Here is a 13,373-nt window from a genome sequence, read left to right as displayed (position 1 = left end):
TATACTTACATCAAGTATTCTGTCTACATATCAACTGCATTACAATCCATTTTTTAATACCTGACAGTACTTAATTCATTAACTTATTCTATCTTGTTGCTTCAGCACAATATTTAAAGCAGTATTATTGGCTTCATGCCATAGCGAGAGCTACGCAAGTACATTTTACTTCCTGACGTTCCTAGATCTATGTGTTTCATATATCAAGGATTCAAGGACTCCTTTTATCTCTTACATTTATACAGATGTATCTGATTATGATTATTCATGCTTAACGGATCGAGTTATCTTTGCAAGTCTATTATAAGCCTCTAGTAAATGTGGTTGATTGTAAAAGTACATACGTATATCAAAAGTAGATGATAAGCCTACACCATACATCTAAAATATTGACAAAATTACAAGTTACCAGCCTAACAAAATATCTGAGTACAGTAAGTACATTGCTTTAAAAAATGATATCATTATATTATTTGCTCTTTTTTTTTGGGGGGGGGTCATTTTCATAATTTAAAAGCACACAAAATTGTGTGTGTATGGCTAATATCTTCAATGAAAACAGTCATTTGTTTCTTGTAATACACTGTACTTCTTTGACTTGTATCATTACTTTTTGACTTGCAGATCACAAGATTCCCCCTTAATCTGTGCCATGTATGAACTGCGCAAACAAGACCTCTCAAAAATGCAAATAAATGCAAGAACTTTCTGGACAGCAAGCCAAGAACCCTTTAAACAAATCTATGCAAATATCAACAGCATACAGACAGCAAGTTATGCAACCTTTTGAGAGCTCTGTTTGCATTTTTTCTCACCATGTTGAAGCATTTGATGGCCTGAATCTGACAAGCACACACACTACCCCCTCTGCCCCCCCCCCTGGTTCTATCATGTCAATAGTTTATTTTATAATTCATCACTATTCACTACTATAACTACACATCCAATTACAATACATATAAATGTAATAGCATTCCACTCAAAAAAAAATATTGTTATGGCCAAGCTATTAGTGTTGATACAATATTGTTTGTAAAATATCTGTATACTATGGAGTAGGCCTCTGCTAAAAAATAAACACTCTATTAAAATAGTATTATAAGTAAATTGTCCTTGTTTATATCTAGCACATAAGTATAGAATGGCAGCAAGTTCAACCACATTAGAATCAACAAAAGTTATTTCTCCATGGTTCAACATGTAGCCTACATGTAATGTACAGTATAGTCCTGTATGAGTGTAATGCATTCTTGACATTCTAATTTCATCTAGAGGAGTTGGCATTTAGAGGCCAGCAGGAAAGCAATTTGCTGGTGCTAACTTCTTTCACTTACATACTAGTTATACATAGAAGAAAACAGCCGCTAACTCCACTTGTGCATTGTATGTGTCTGATATTTGATTTTTTCTTTGAGATACAATTAGTCCCTTATTGAGGATACAAGTGATACAGCTTACAATATACACGTACATGTATACATGTTTCCTTACGTACATGTATACATGTTTCCTTAAGTACATATTTATGTATATCCAAAGGAACTGTTGCTGCACCAGTCATGAGCATATCTGGAAGGTGTGTGTGCACTCAGCCACTCAATAAGACATCACTATTATTAATTTTTATTAATTCAATTTTATATCATTATTAAAATTGGGACCATCATTTCATTTGTAATACGGCATTTTCAATCTGTAATTGCATGGGTCTCATTAAATTAAATGCACAGTATACATGTATCTACCCTATAATGTATAAAATTTCATATGATGGACCTGCAGCAAGTCACTTCCAGTTAACTTAAAGGACAAGTCCACCCCAACAAAAACTTGATTTGAATAAAAAGAGAAAAATTCAACAATCATTACACTGAAAATTTCATCAATATCGGATGTAAAATAAAGTTATGACATTTTTAAGTTTCGCTTATTTTCAACAAAATAGTTATATGAACGAGCCAGTTACATCCAAATGAGAGAGTCGATGACATCACTCACTCACTATTTCTTTTGTATTTTATTACATGAAATAGGAAATATTTTGATTTTCTCTTCATTGTCATGTGAAATGAAGTTTCATTCCTCCCTGAACATGTGGAATTCCATTATTTTAACATTTTGTGCTTCAGGCAAGGAGGTCCTAATCGTCAAATTCGTAAAAATTGAAATATTGTATAATACAAACAATAAAAAACAAAAGAAATAGTGAGTGAGTGAGTGACATCATCGATTCTCTCATTTGGATGTAACTGGCTCATTCATATAACTATTTTGCTGAAAATGAGCGAAACTTTGAAATGTCATAACTTTCTTATTTTACATCCGATTTTGATGAAATTTTAGCATTGTGCTTGTCTGATTTTTCTCTATTGATTCAAAGTAACATTTTTCTGAGGTGGACTTGACTTTAAGAAGAACAGTTCAATGAATTGAAAATGCAATATCCATCTGAGCCAATAGAGTACGTACAATAAGCTTTACATTCACCACCATTACACTCATGTACATGTAGGCCTACACACAAGAATTTTATGCATAGGCCTACATGTAGCTAAGGGATGGTTCTCTCTCCATCAAATCATCTCAATTCACTCAGTTTTTAAACCATGGATTCCTTTAAAACTCAAACACCATACACTCTACCATTTCAACTACATGTACGAGAGGTGGGATAACACTACTGAGCCTCAGCACATTGCTATCGTGCAGGTAGAAATGGCAGTTGTTCAGTGTAAGCTACTTTAATCTTATTAGCAACTAAGGTCAGCTAAGCGGGCATAAAAAAGGAAGTTAAGCTAATAAAATATTATAGGTCATAACTGAAGGGAAATCAGGTTGACAATTTAAACAAATCAAGGCAGGCCTAAATATAGATTACACCACCAGCTGCTCTCCATAGTCATGTTTCAACATTTAACCCAAACAATAAATTAATGTACATTTAATTAATAATTGACTTACAATATTTATAGTCAATGGTTAATTGGCCTTAAATACATACCTGGGCCGAATATATTTTCACAAAGAAGCCTGAATTATGCCTACTTCTTGGTTATGGGGGATTTCTTTTGTTAGTATTTTACCATGATACATTATCTACATGTATACGTACAGGAATTTATATGTGAAGTCAAAAGACAACCTATTGAACTATATGGAAGGGCAGGGATTTCCCCTTCCTGTGTACGATGAACTGAACAGGCATTAGTTTAACATGAAAAAAGTCCTTTATTTTCAGATGTGTGTGTGTTTGTGGCTTTATCAGAAAAAACAACACATTATTGATATTGCAATATTTTCATTATAAATAGCCAGAAAATTTATTTAACAAGCGTTTCTGACAATTGAAAATGTTGTCATAAGATGTGAGCAATGTACATGTAACCAAGACCCCAAAATATTCATGATTGTCTCACTTTCTATCCTGCAAACAAACATTTGAACAAATTTTGCTCGAAACCCATTTCCGATTTGACTCTAAATGATATTTTTCCAATCTGAAAACCCTCTGACAGAAATGAAATCCATCTTTTTTACCATAGTCCTCTCGCTTTACACAATTTTCAGAAGAGAACATTCATCTAATATGCATTCTACAATTGTAGACAGCTGGTGATGTCTTGCGATTGGCATGCCTCTCCCTAAAGTGGCTTCCATATACTTGTAGCAAGAATGTAATATGTATGAAGCACTAGGGGAGAAGCAGGCAAGCAAGCTAGCGGGCCTCTTGAGATACAGTGACTAGCCCTGCTGGGATCAATGAGTAATCGCATGACACATGTATAATTGCTACTCTAATACATCAACTACCACAAAAACCCTGTGTAGTTTTGTGGGAGCAATGTAATATATCACTAAATCTTTAGTACATGTTCTTGATAAGATAACTACAAAGAAAAACCTACAAAAAATATATCCAATTTAGTGTGAATCAGATAATTTACAGAGAATAATAAACAAAATAAAATAGTGCCTATATACACAATATTACAGGCAACCAAATCCAAACGATTTTCCCACAAGCAATTAAATTTCGTTGCTAAATTTGGTCATTTATCACTTTAATAGGATTCTTTTTTTAACCTATTAAATTCTGATGTCATGTGGAATATAGAGAAACAATCAAACATTTTTGTTTCAGGTGATGAGCTTATGATCACTTCCTTGGCAATATTAAACTAAACTCTATCTTTCACTTGTCATGAACAATAGGCGGTTTCAAACCGCCTCGATCACAAGAATCCCTGTTAAATTACGAGAACTTTTTAAGGCTAAAAAATACCCGTTAATTATTCCTGCATTCACACCGCCCCGAAACACATTCTTCGGGATAAGTTCCCGAAGTTACGAGCATGCGCAGTATGGTCTGATAAGCAGGAAAGGCGCGAGATTCAAAATCACTAGCCCAGCAGCCACCCACGCCGCCGCGCCCAACGACACGCTGGGCTAAAAGTTCCCGTAATTTGCTTTCACATCGCCAAAATACCTGCGACCTTGGAAAAATCCCCACAAAAGTTCTCGTAATTTCGCCAAGTACCCACTATTTAGCGGGTATTTTCTTTCGGGGAAATTACGCGTAGTTTGCTTTCACATTACCAAAATACCTGGTATTTTCTGATCGGGGTAAATTTCCCGATCAGAGAATACCTGGAACTGGCGAACTTCGAGGCGGTCTGAAACCACCTAATGGGTACATGTACATCGGAACATCAAATCACCCTCAAAATGGATAGTAAGCAGAATTTTTACATCACCTTTACAGACAGAAATTATACTCATTAGAGTTGGTCTCATCTCTTTCATACATAAGAGCAGTCCCATCCTTACTCAATTTTGCTTTTTTTACTTTTTTAGTAAAGAAATTAAAAAGGTGGAAAAGATGCCATACACAAATCAGTGTGGCTAACAAAAGGCTGTTCAGACCGCCTCGAAGTTTGTCAGTTCCAGGTATGTTCTGATCGGGGAATTTACCCTGATCAGAAAATACCAGGTATTATCACCCGTATAAGACATCTGAGCTGGTCATTTACAAAACCGTATTGCCCTACATTTTCTGAATATCGGGAAGGGTAGGTATATTGTTTGTATTTTCCTCGGTCTCAATGCGCGTATTTACTTTGCATGCAGAGACGACGCAAAATATACCTTTGTATTTTCCCTGGTCTCACATCCGGGCATTTGTGGATGCGTATAAAGAGATACGCTTAATAAGGATCCGCCCACCAACAATATACGTCATAATAAAGACAACGCTGGATCCGAGCGCTTGCAAGTACGTCATAATGGTAAAGTGCAGAGCTTAGACCGATATTAACATGACACAATAGAACTCTATTTTTAAAAGAAATATCCACATTATCATGATTTTTGCTCTAGATATCTGATTTGGATGATAATAAAAATATTGACTGGCTCTTCTTTCGGGGAACATCAAATATATTGCCCTTAAAAGACCCATATTGCCCTCGTCTAAAGACTCGGGCCAATATGATTCTTTTGCTGGCAATATATTTGATGTTCCCCTCAAGGCCAGTCAATATTATATAAATATTAGCAATGTGAAAGCAAATTACGCGTAATCTACCCGAAAAAAATACCCACTAAATAGTAGGTACATGTCAAAATTACGAGAACTTTCGCGGGGATTATTCCAAGGTCGCCAGTATTTTGGCAATGTGAAAGCAATTTTACAGGAACTTATAGCCCAGCGTGTAGTTGGGCGTGGAAGCCTTGGGTGGCTGTTGAGCTAGTGATTTTGAACCTCGCGCCTCGCTTGCTTATCATACCATACTGCGCATGCTCCTAACTTCAGGACCAAAGGGTGTTTTGGGGCGGTGTGAATGCAGGAATAATTAATGGGTATTTTTAAGCCTAAAAAAGTTCTCGTACTGTAGGAGCTGTTATTTTCGCGGGGGTTTTATTTTCGCGGATTGCCGATCGGCCGCGAATTTAACAACACGCGAAAATATTGACACATTTCTTAGACAGTGCCAATGCCCCCAACAGCAAAGCTTTGCTAGCTTTGAAAACATCCTGCTTAATAAAAAATGGAGATATGCACCTCTATATCTACAAAAAATAGGCTTAGAAAGTACAGTTAGTGATTAAAAAAGTTAGCTAGAATTTCACTTTTTTTAATTTCTCACACAAAATCAGGGCCTAAACTATTTTCTAACATCATTTTATCAATATTTATACACTCACTGTAATATTAAAATGTATTTTCCATGAAACAATTTGATTTTATTGTCATCTGATTGACTCTATACACACGTATTGGTAGCTATTTGCATACTCATTAATATTCATAAGTCACATGACCATAATTTTAAAGGTGAACATTCTGTTCACAAAATTCCACAATTTTGCACTTTTTACCAACTTTTTGAAAAATGAATCGAACCAAACACAAATTCCAAAGATTGCTTAACCCTATAGATCCTGTGGCATGATGAATTTTTAGATCTAAAGGTTAAAAAAGTGAAATATAAGCCACTTTTTCCACAATTTGTAACTGTTTTTACAGGGACATATTTATGTACAAAAGACATATCAGCATGGTGACTTTGAGGAGTATAGATTTGCACATGAATTGCACTAGTTTTGCTTCTTTGAAATGCTGTGGAAATGTATCGTACATCTTCCGATCGCGAATTTAACAACCCGCGAAAATGTCGGGACCCCCGCGATTCGCGAAAAATTCTGTTCGCGAAATTAACAGCTTCTACAGTAATTTAACAGGGATTCTTGTGATCGAGGCGGTTTAAAACCATCTTAAGAAAATTTTTATTCCACCTCATCGATATCTTCCATAATTTAACTTAAACTTCCTGATTCCCATTATTTAAGCCCCATTCAAGGACATCTTTAAGTCAAGAATCACACTTCTGAAAAACACTTGGTTGAAAACATTGATTAATTCATACAATATTCATCAAATCATGGTTGAGTTTAAAAGTTACACAAGCAGAAAAATCCAATTTTGACAGATGAGTTTGCCAAAAACCACCATTAATTAAATCACAAAATTAAAGATTCAATCAAAGAAAGGGCGAAATCCAAACTTGGTAGTAAAATCATTTGTGAGGAGCAAAAAGAAAAAAATCAGTAACTTTTGGAAAAAAACCAGACAATGAATCAGTAATTTGAAGCATTTTTTTTAATGAGATTACTAACTAAATTCTGCAACAATAATAAGCAAGTTTGTCCAAGGTCATATTACACAAAACATAGTACATGTAGTTTTCGACATATCTGTTTGTTTTGTTTCATTTTTATAGATGGGGAACTTTTTGGAAGGGGATTCTTGTACTCTTACAAAAACTTCTACCACCTAGATGTCACTGGATCTCAAAGGGATGAATTAAGAACATATGCTTATAAATACCTGGAGGCCATTTTAGAAATAAGTTGCAATAAATTCAAATCAAACTATAACTGTGGTTGATCTAACATTGTGAAGTTGAGGTATAGGAATTTTTAAAGGACAAGTCCACCCCAACAAAAACTTGATTTGAATAAAAAGAGAAAAATTCAACAAGCATAACACTGAAAATTTCATCAAAATCGGATGTAAAATAAGAAAGTTATGACATTTCAAAGTTTCGCTTCATTTCACAAAAACAGTTATATGAACGAGCCAGCTACATCAAAATGAGAGAGTCGATGATGTCATTCACTCACTATTTCTTTTGTTTTTTATTGTTTGAAATATGAAATATTTTGATTTTCTCATCATTGTCATGTGAAATGAAGTTTCATTCCTCCCTGAACATGTGGAATTCCATTATTTTAACATTTTGTGCTTCAGGCAAGGAGGTCCTAATCGTCAAATTCGTTAAAATTGAAATATTGTATAATTCAAACAATAAAAAACAAAAGAAATAGTGAGTGACATCATCGACTCTCTCATTTGAATGTAACTGGCTTGTTCATATAACTATTTTGTCAAAAATAAGCGAAACTTTGAAATGTCATAACTTTCTTATTTTACATCCGATTTTGATGAAATCTTCAGCATTGTGCTTGTCTGATTTTTCTCTATTGATTCAAAGCAACCTTTTTCTGAGGTGGACTTGACCTTTAAATCAAACGTACTTTGAGTTTGATCTGAATCTACAGTTACTCTTTGTAAGACAGGGCCGAGAAACTATTAGACAAAATGAAAAGGCAACATTTCAGGTACACCATGCGCCATAATTAAGAACACTCAGCGGGCAGATATTGTGGTTAGTCCGGAGCAGTGACCAGTGGCATGTGAGATAGAAAACACTTTTATGGCACAATGATTACCTTAAGAATCACAACACTAAATATCTTGATGAATAACTGACTGCTTTGCTCGGGCCATTTCCATCTGGCCTAAAGGATTTCAACTATTATTGAATTACCAGCTGAATCATTGATTAGCATTTTAAATCCTGGACGAAGTGGAAGATGGCATCAAAAAGATGACGGCATACTGATAGTACTTACCCCATTCTATGAAGTTGGTGACACTCTTCTCCCTGCGTAGTGTGGAGGCATGGCACTCGTCATGAAGAAGGACCAGTACATCCAATAAACTTTCCAAGCTGAGGGTCGACCCATTGCTCTGCGGCACCCCATTCAGATAGAGCTTCTCTAGGGTCTTCAGTCTTACCTCTGCATGGTTAGACATGGCGACAGCACAATGCCCACTTCTCCCCCTCCTCCAGCCAAGCAAATTTCAATCAGACTGGAACGATGTGCGCACCAATCAGGACTGTACGCTTGTTATTTTCCTGTGCTGGAAATCATTTTGAGACAGGGAAAATATGATCAGCTAGAAATTATAGTAATGAAACCTTTTTCAAAGATGTACAAGAACAATGTTAAGAAGAAGAAATGAAAAAAGTGTGATGAAAAATGTTGTTTAAAAAAAAAGAACTAAACACACTCACTTTAAAAGTTCACCTCCAGTGGTATTTTTTTGCAATCCAGATATTTTGGGACCTATAATAATTGCATTTCATGTGAAATTCAGTGAATGCTGTGTTCTTCCAGAACTATGTGAATTTCTATGTTTCCCTTCATGTGGAAAACTGGGAAATTGACTTCTTCTTTTTTTAACTTAAGGTGCTAATTTGATGAGTAGTTAAGGCCAATAATACCAAAGCAGGGAAAGGTGGTTAAAAGCCTAACATGAAGGAACATACATAACTTCACTGCCCTTTTCCACCTTGTAAAGTAGAGAAAGGCACTAAATTCTCCTTGCAATCATAAATAATAATTTTTTTAAAGCATTTGTGACCCCAGTCTTCTCCACTCAGGCAGAAATCCATCGCACACACCACATCCACCAGTGCAAAAGGCAGTCTGAAAGGGTACACTATTTCTTTGCCGGTGAAGTTAGGATTTCATGTGTGCTTCTAAATTTAAACAGTAACTTCAGCAAGTGAAGGGGATGAGATCATAATGAAAGGGGTTTAATGCAGAACTCATCTCTGAGATAATCCCAATATTTACCCAAAGATATATGAACATTAAACGTGTACTGTAATCATGAGATGCAGCTCAAGCACAGAATATCACAACAAAGCATATAGATCTACACAGAATTCAAATGTTATCAATGACACGTTTGTCTAACCCGACATATTTGCAAAAGGGATTCCCATTAATCAATTAAATGATAAGGTTCCTACCCATGAAATGTATCACTGTTTTTTCACTTGGATTCTTATTATTTGATATCAGTCAAAGTTCAAAGAACAATATTTTAAATTTCCCTTTGATATCTAAAGCTCAAGTTATATTTTTTGTCAAGACGTCAGGGGCAAGAAATCTCAAACAAACTTGACCTCCTATACATGTATTTTGGCAAACTTTTTGCTGCCATGAGAAATTGAGGAATTTGAGGTCTTCGTAAGGCTGTAAACTTTTGATACTTTGAAAGGTCTGAAATTGAAAAAGGTTCGAAAACAAAGATTGGAAGTTTTTCAAAGGACAAAAGAATACATCAAAATTTGTTGGCAGTCGCACAATATCAATGGCAGGACAACTGAAACACTACATGCTTCCAATTATCTGGTTGTGCGATCGGCCCGTCAATTGTACAATTATTTTTTTCAAGACAAATGCCATGGTGGTTCTTTGCTACTACTAATAACACTTTGATTTTAGGTCTTGCGAAGAAATGTCCATTCAAAAATCATTTGAACATTTAGAATTACATGCATATTACATTACAGGTTGAAAGGTATAAAATGTTTTTATTAAATAATAAAATATATATATTGATTGTAAATATTTATTATTGCAATAATAATTATTTACAATCAATTTTCAAATTTTATTATTTAATAAAATACGTTTTTATTATATGAATTTTTCTTCAAAATAGCACTTGATAATACAGCTGATCGAAGCTACGTACGTGTACGTCATATCGGAGCGGGTTCAAGGGTCATGCCTATTGACTCGCAGTGTTTACAATATGGATAAATGACATTGGTCTGGTAAGAAATGTCTAATTTTTCTTATTTTGGGGGGAAACTATCATACCTTCATAAGCATTAGGTGTATAAAGGTATGCAAATTAACAAAATTTTGGTCTATGTATGGACCACTAGTTCTAATGTTAAATATGAAGGGAATTCCTATATCGACTACGATCTTCTCCACGCTGGCATAGGCATAGCCTGCCTTGTCTAGGCTCAGTGATCAAATGACAATATCAAAATCATAACACATATGATCACGGAGTCCTCTAGGCTAGACCTACTTTATAATTATAATTCCGTCAAGCGAATTTGACTTTAGGATCTTGCCTTCCATTTGGTATTCATGATTTTGATTAATTTTGTGTGAGCTGTGAGAAATTTTAATTGAAAATCAACTTCATGATTTTTAAAATGTGTGCAAATTATGGTCACCCCATCATACAGTAGGCCTAATTGGTATGTATAGTGAGCGATTGTATACCGGCCTTGTATTACCGAACGCGCACATCGTACGCGTCAGAAAATAATTTCATACGCTCAAAACATTGCAACAACATCCTTCCAAAGGGAACTTGAATAGAAAAATGAGGAAAAATGGTCAGAACACATTTTGAAAGTCTGAATATTCTAAAAATAATAAAATATGGTCAAAAAAGCTCATCAGTGATTTTGTTTTTTCTCAACTTTTCCCATAGAAACAGAGATGCCAACTTTTGGAAATCAGAATTAGGGAGGATTTGCAACCGACACCAAATTATGTGCGCATAGTGCACATCTCCTTGCGGCCGGGGTCCAGGAAGCTCTGGGTTTCTAGATGCTCTCTGGTGCAATCTGACCCTTATTTCGGAGCATTTCACATGTTATAAAAAAAACATTGTTCCCACTTTTTTAACATAAAAAATATATGCATTTTTACATGGAAAAAAAATGAGGGGACAATAGAAGAAAAGTACCCGTTCAACAATAATAATAAGGAGGAATTATCAGCTATAGGCAGGTTATGTTCCACTATAAATCCAGTAAAGAAAAGCTCAGCGCGGGTAACGTCTACCTGGAGTGTAAAGATCTTGTCTTCGCAATGTCCATATGCCGTTTGCTCCATAGCCCGAAGTGCTTCCGAATATCATCACGACCTCCGTGCTAAACTGAAATGTCCACACTGCAAATTGTGCAAAATGCATGGTAAATTCCTCTTTCCTACTTCCGAATACACGGGTACTAGAGACTGTATTCAGTCTTATACTTCTGAGACCATTTCTTGGTCTCCTTTTGTGGATTTTCCGCCATTTCGTGTCAATATCAACCCATCAACACGCCGAAATCACACACCGATATTCCACCGCACGACTCAACAAATCCAGCGGCCGCGAGTGCACACGGCTCACAAAGCTAGCCAGGCCTACCGGCCTGGCGCAGTGGATTCCCGTTGGGCATATCACATGCACCAGCTTTTCGCTGCTCCTTATTTGTCTGCCTTTCACACAGAATTTAGTAGCAGCGAACGTAATGGAGTTAATACATGCTAAAGTTAGCAGACGATACATTTATTTCCAATCTAATTTGATCAATGCAAATAAATTGTAATTTCGGGAGGATAAGGATGGTAATCGTAAGGGCGGGAGTTGGGATGAATTTCCGGGAGCCTCCCGATGAATTCGGGAGGGTTGGCATCTCTGTAGAAAACACACGTTCGGTAATACAACACCTTTTTCAAGTGACCAAAATAATTCACATGCGAAGAGGGGTCCGATTGGAAGCTTAGACATAGGCGGTTAGTTATATCGTAAAAACTAAAAAAGGAAAAACAATTTCGGCAAAAATTTTACATATTATATTTTGTAGGTAATTTTAAATTCATGGTGAAAGTTTTGTTAAATTTATGAGAATAATTTGTTTGATATGATTAAATTCATGAAAAGTGTTCGGTAATACGATCCACTACCATACCGCCCGGTACACCGGTACCGGGTCCGTGCATGCACGAACTGAAGAAGCCATACACGCAGTCTAGTATGGCTGCACGAACGCCGAAGGCGAGAGTTGCCCTGCCCATATAAACACGAACTTAGTTAGATCTACATCAGGATTTTTAAAGTCCAAACAAGATGGGATACAAACTTGAACATACCTCAAAAGTGACTGAGCTGTACTTATCATAGTCCAATCAATTCTACAAAAGTCTATCCGGCCTCATTAGACATTTCGAAGAGCTGGAATACGGATTTCAAAAGACCAACAACTCGACTCTTGATCCGCACACTGAATTACCAGGAAGACATTGTAGAAAGTTACCGCAAAATGGCCGAGATTGGCGCACTGCATGCTGGGAAATTATCTTGCATGCATTTTCATCCTGCGATATTTGGTCGCCAAAAGGGGGTTTCCCCTGTTTCCCCACTTGGCTTCGTCGGCACCCCCTTTGACTTTTTGAGAATGTAACCAACCCCCTGAAAAAAAATTCTTATAATTTAGAAATTACGAAAAAAATAGTAACACTAACAATGAGAAATTGCATGACCCCACCCATTAAAGTTTGACATTAAATCTCACATTTTAGATTTTTTTAACTTTGAGCAGGCGCGGATCGGGGGGGGGCCTAAGGGTGCGAGCGCCCCCGTAGAAACCCTCCCCCCCAAATGAGATACATATCTTGCTCAGTAGGCTAATATGGAGTTTAAAATATCCCGTATTGAATTCAATATACAAAGCACATTTTAGTTCGGATATCGAGCTTTTAGTAATTTTGTTTGATTTCCAAATTGATTGTCAAAAAGTGCTCTGTATCTATTGTGTGCGTATCCGAATAAAAAAAATAATAGAGCGGTCTACACACTACAAGCATTTTCTCTTTGGTGGATCTTTGTTTTGTTTTACCTATGAAAAAATGTACATACCTGAATTTATATTGTT

At 36.0% G+C, this 13,373-nt stretch overlaps 1 protein-coding gene across 3 annotated transcripts in view; it reads right to left on the bottom strand.

The window, feature by feature from the left end:
• The window catches only part of LOC121418409 (serine/threonine-protein kinase MRCK alpha-like), a 99,343-nt gene extending 86,571 nt beyond the window's left edge, over nt 1-12,772 (bottom strand). For all 3 annotated transcript variants that reach the window (XM_041612254.1, XM_041612255.1, XM_041612256.1), the window contains exons 1-2: nt 12,592-12,772; nt 8,476-8,767 (exon numbers count right to left, since the gene is read on the bottom strand). In XM_041612254.1, the coding sequence (XP_041468188.1) occupies nt 8,476-8,659 (184 nt within the window). In that variant the 5' untranslated portion in view covers nt 8,660-8,767; nt 12,592-12,772. The remainder of the gene's footprint in view (nt 1-8,475; nt 8,768-12,591) is intronic.
• Between the last annotated feature and the right edge of the window lie 601 nt (nt 12,773-13,373).

This window comes from Lytechinus variegatus, chromosome 7 (assembly GCF_018143015.1).
Source record: "Lytechinus variegatus isolate NC3 chromosome 7, Lvar_3.0, whole genome shotgun sequence".
Taxonomy (NCBI): Eukaryota; Metazoa; Echinodermata; class Echinoidea; order Temnopleuroida; family Toxopneustidae; genus Lytechinus; species Lytechinus variegatus.
This window is presented reverse-complemented; position numbering and strand designations above follow the sequence as displayed.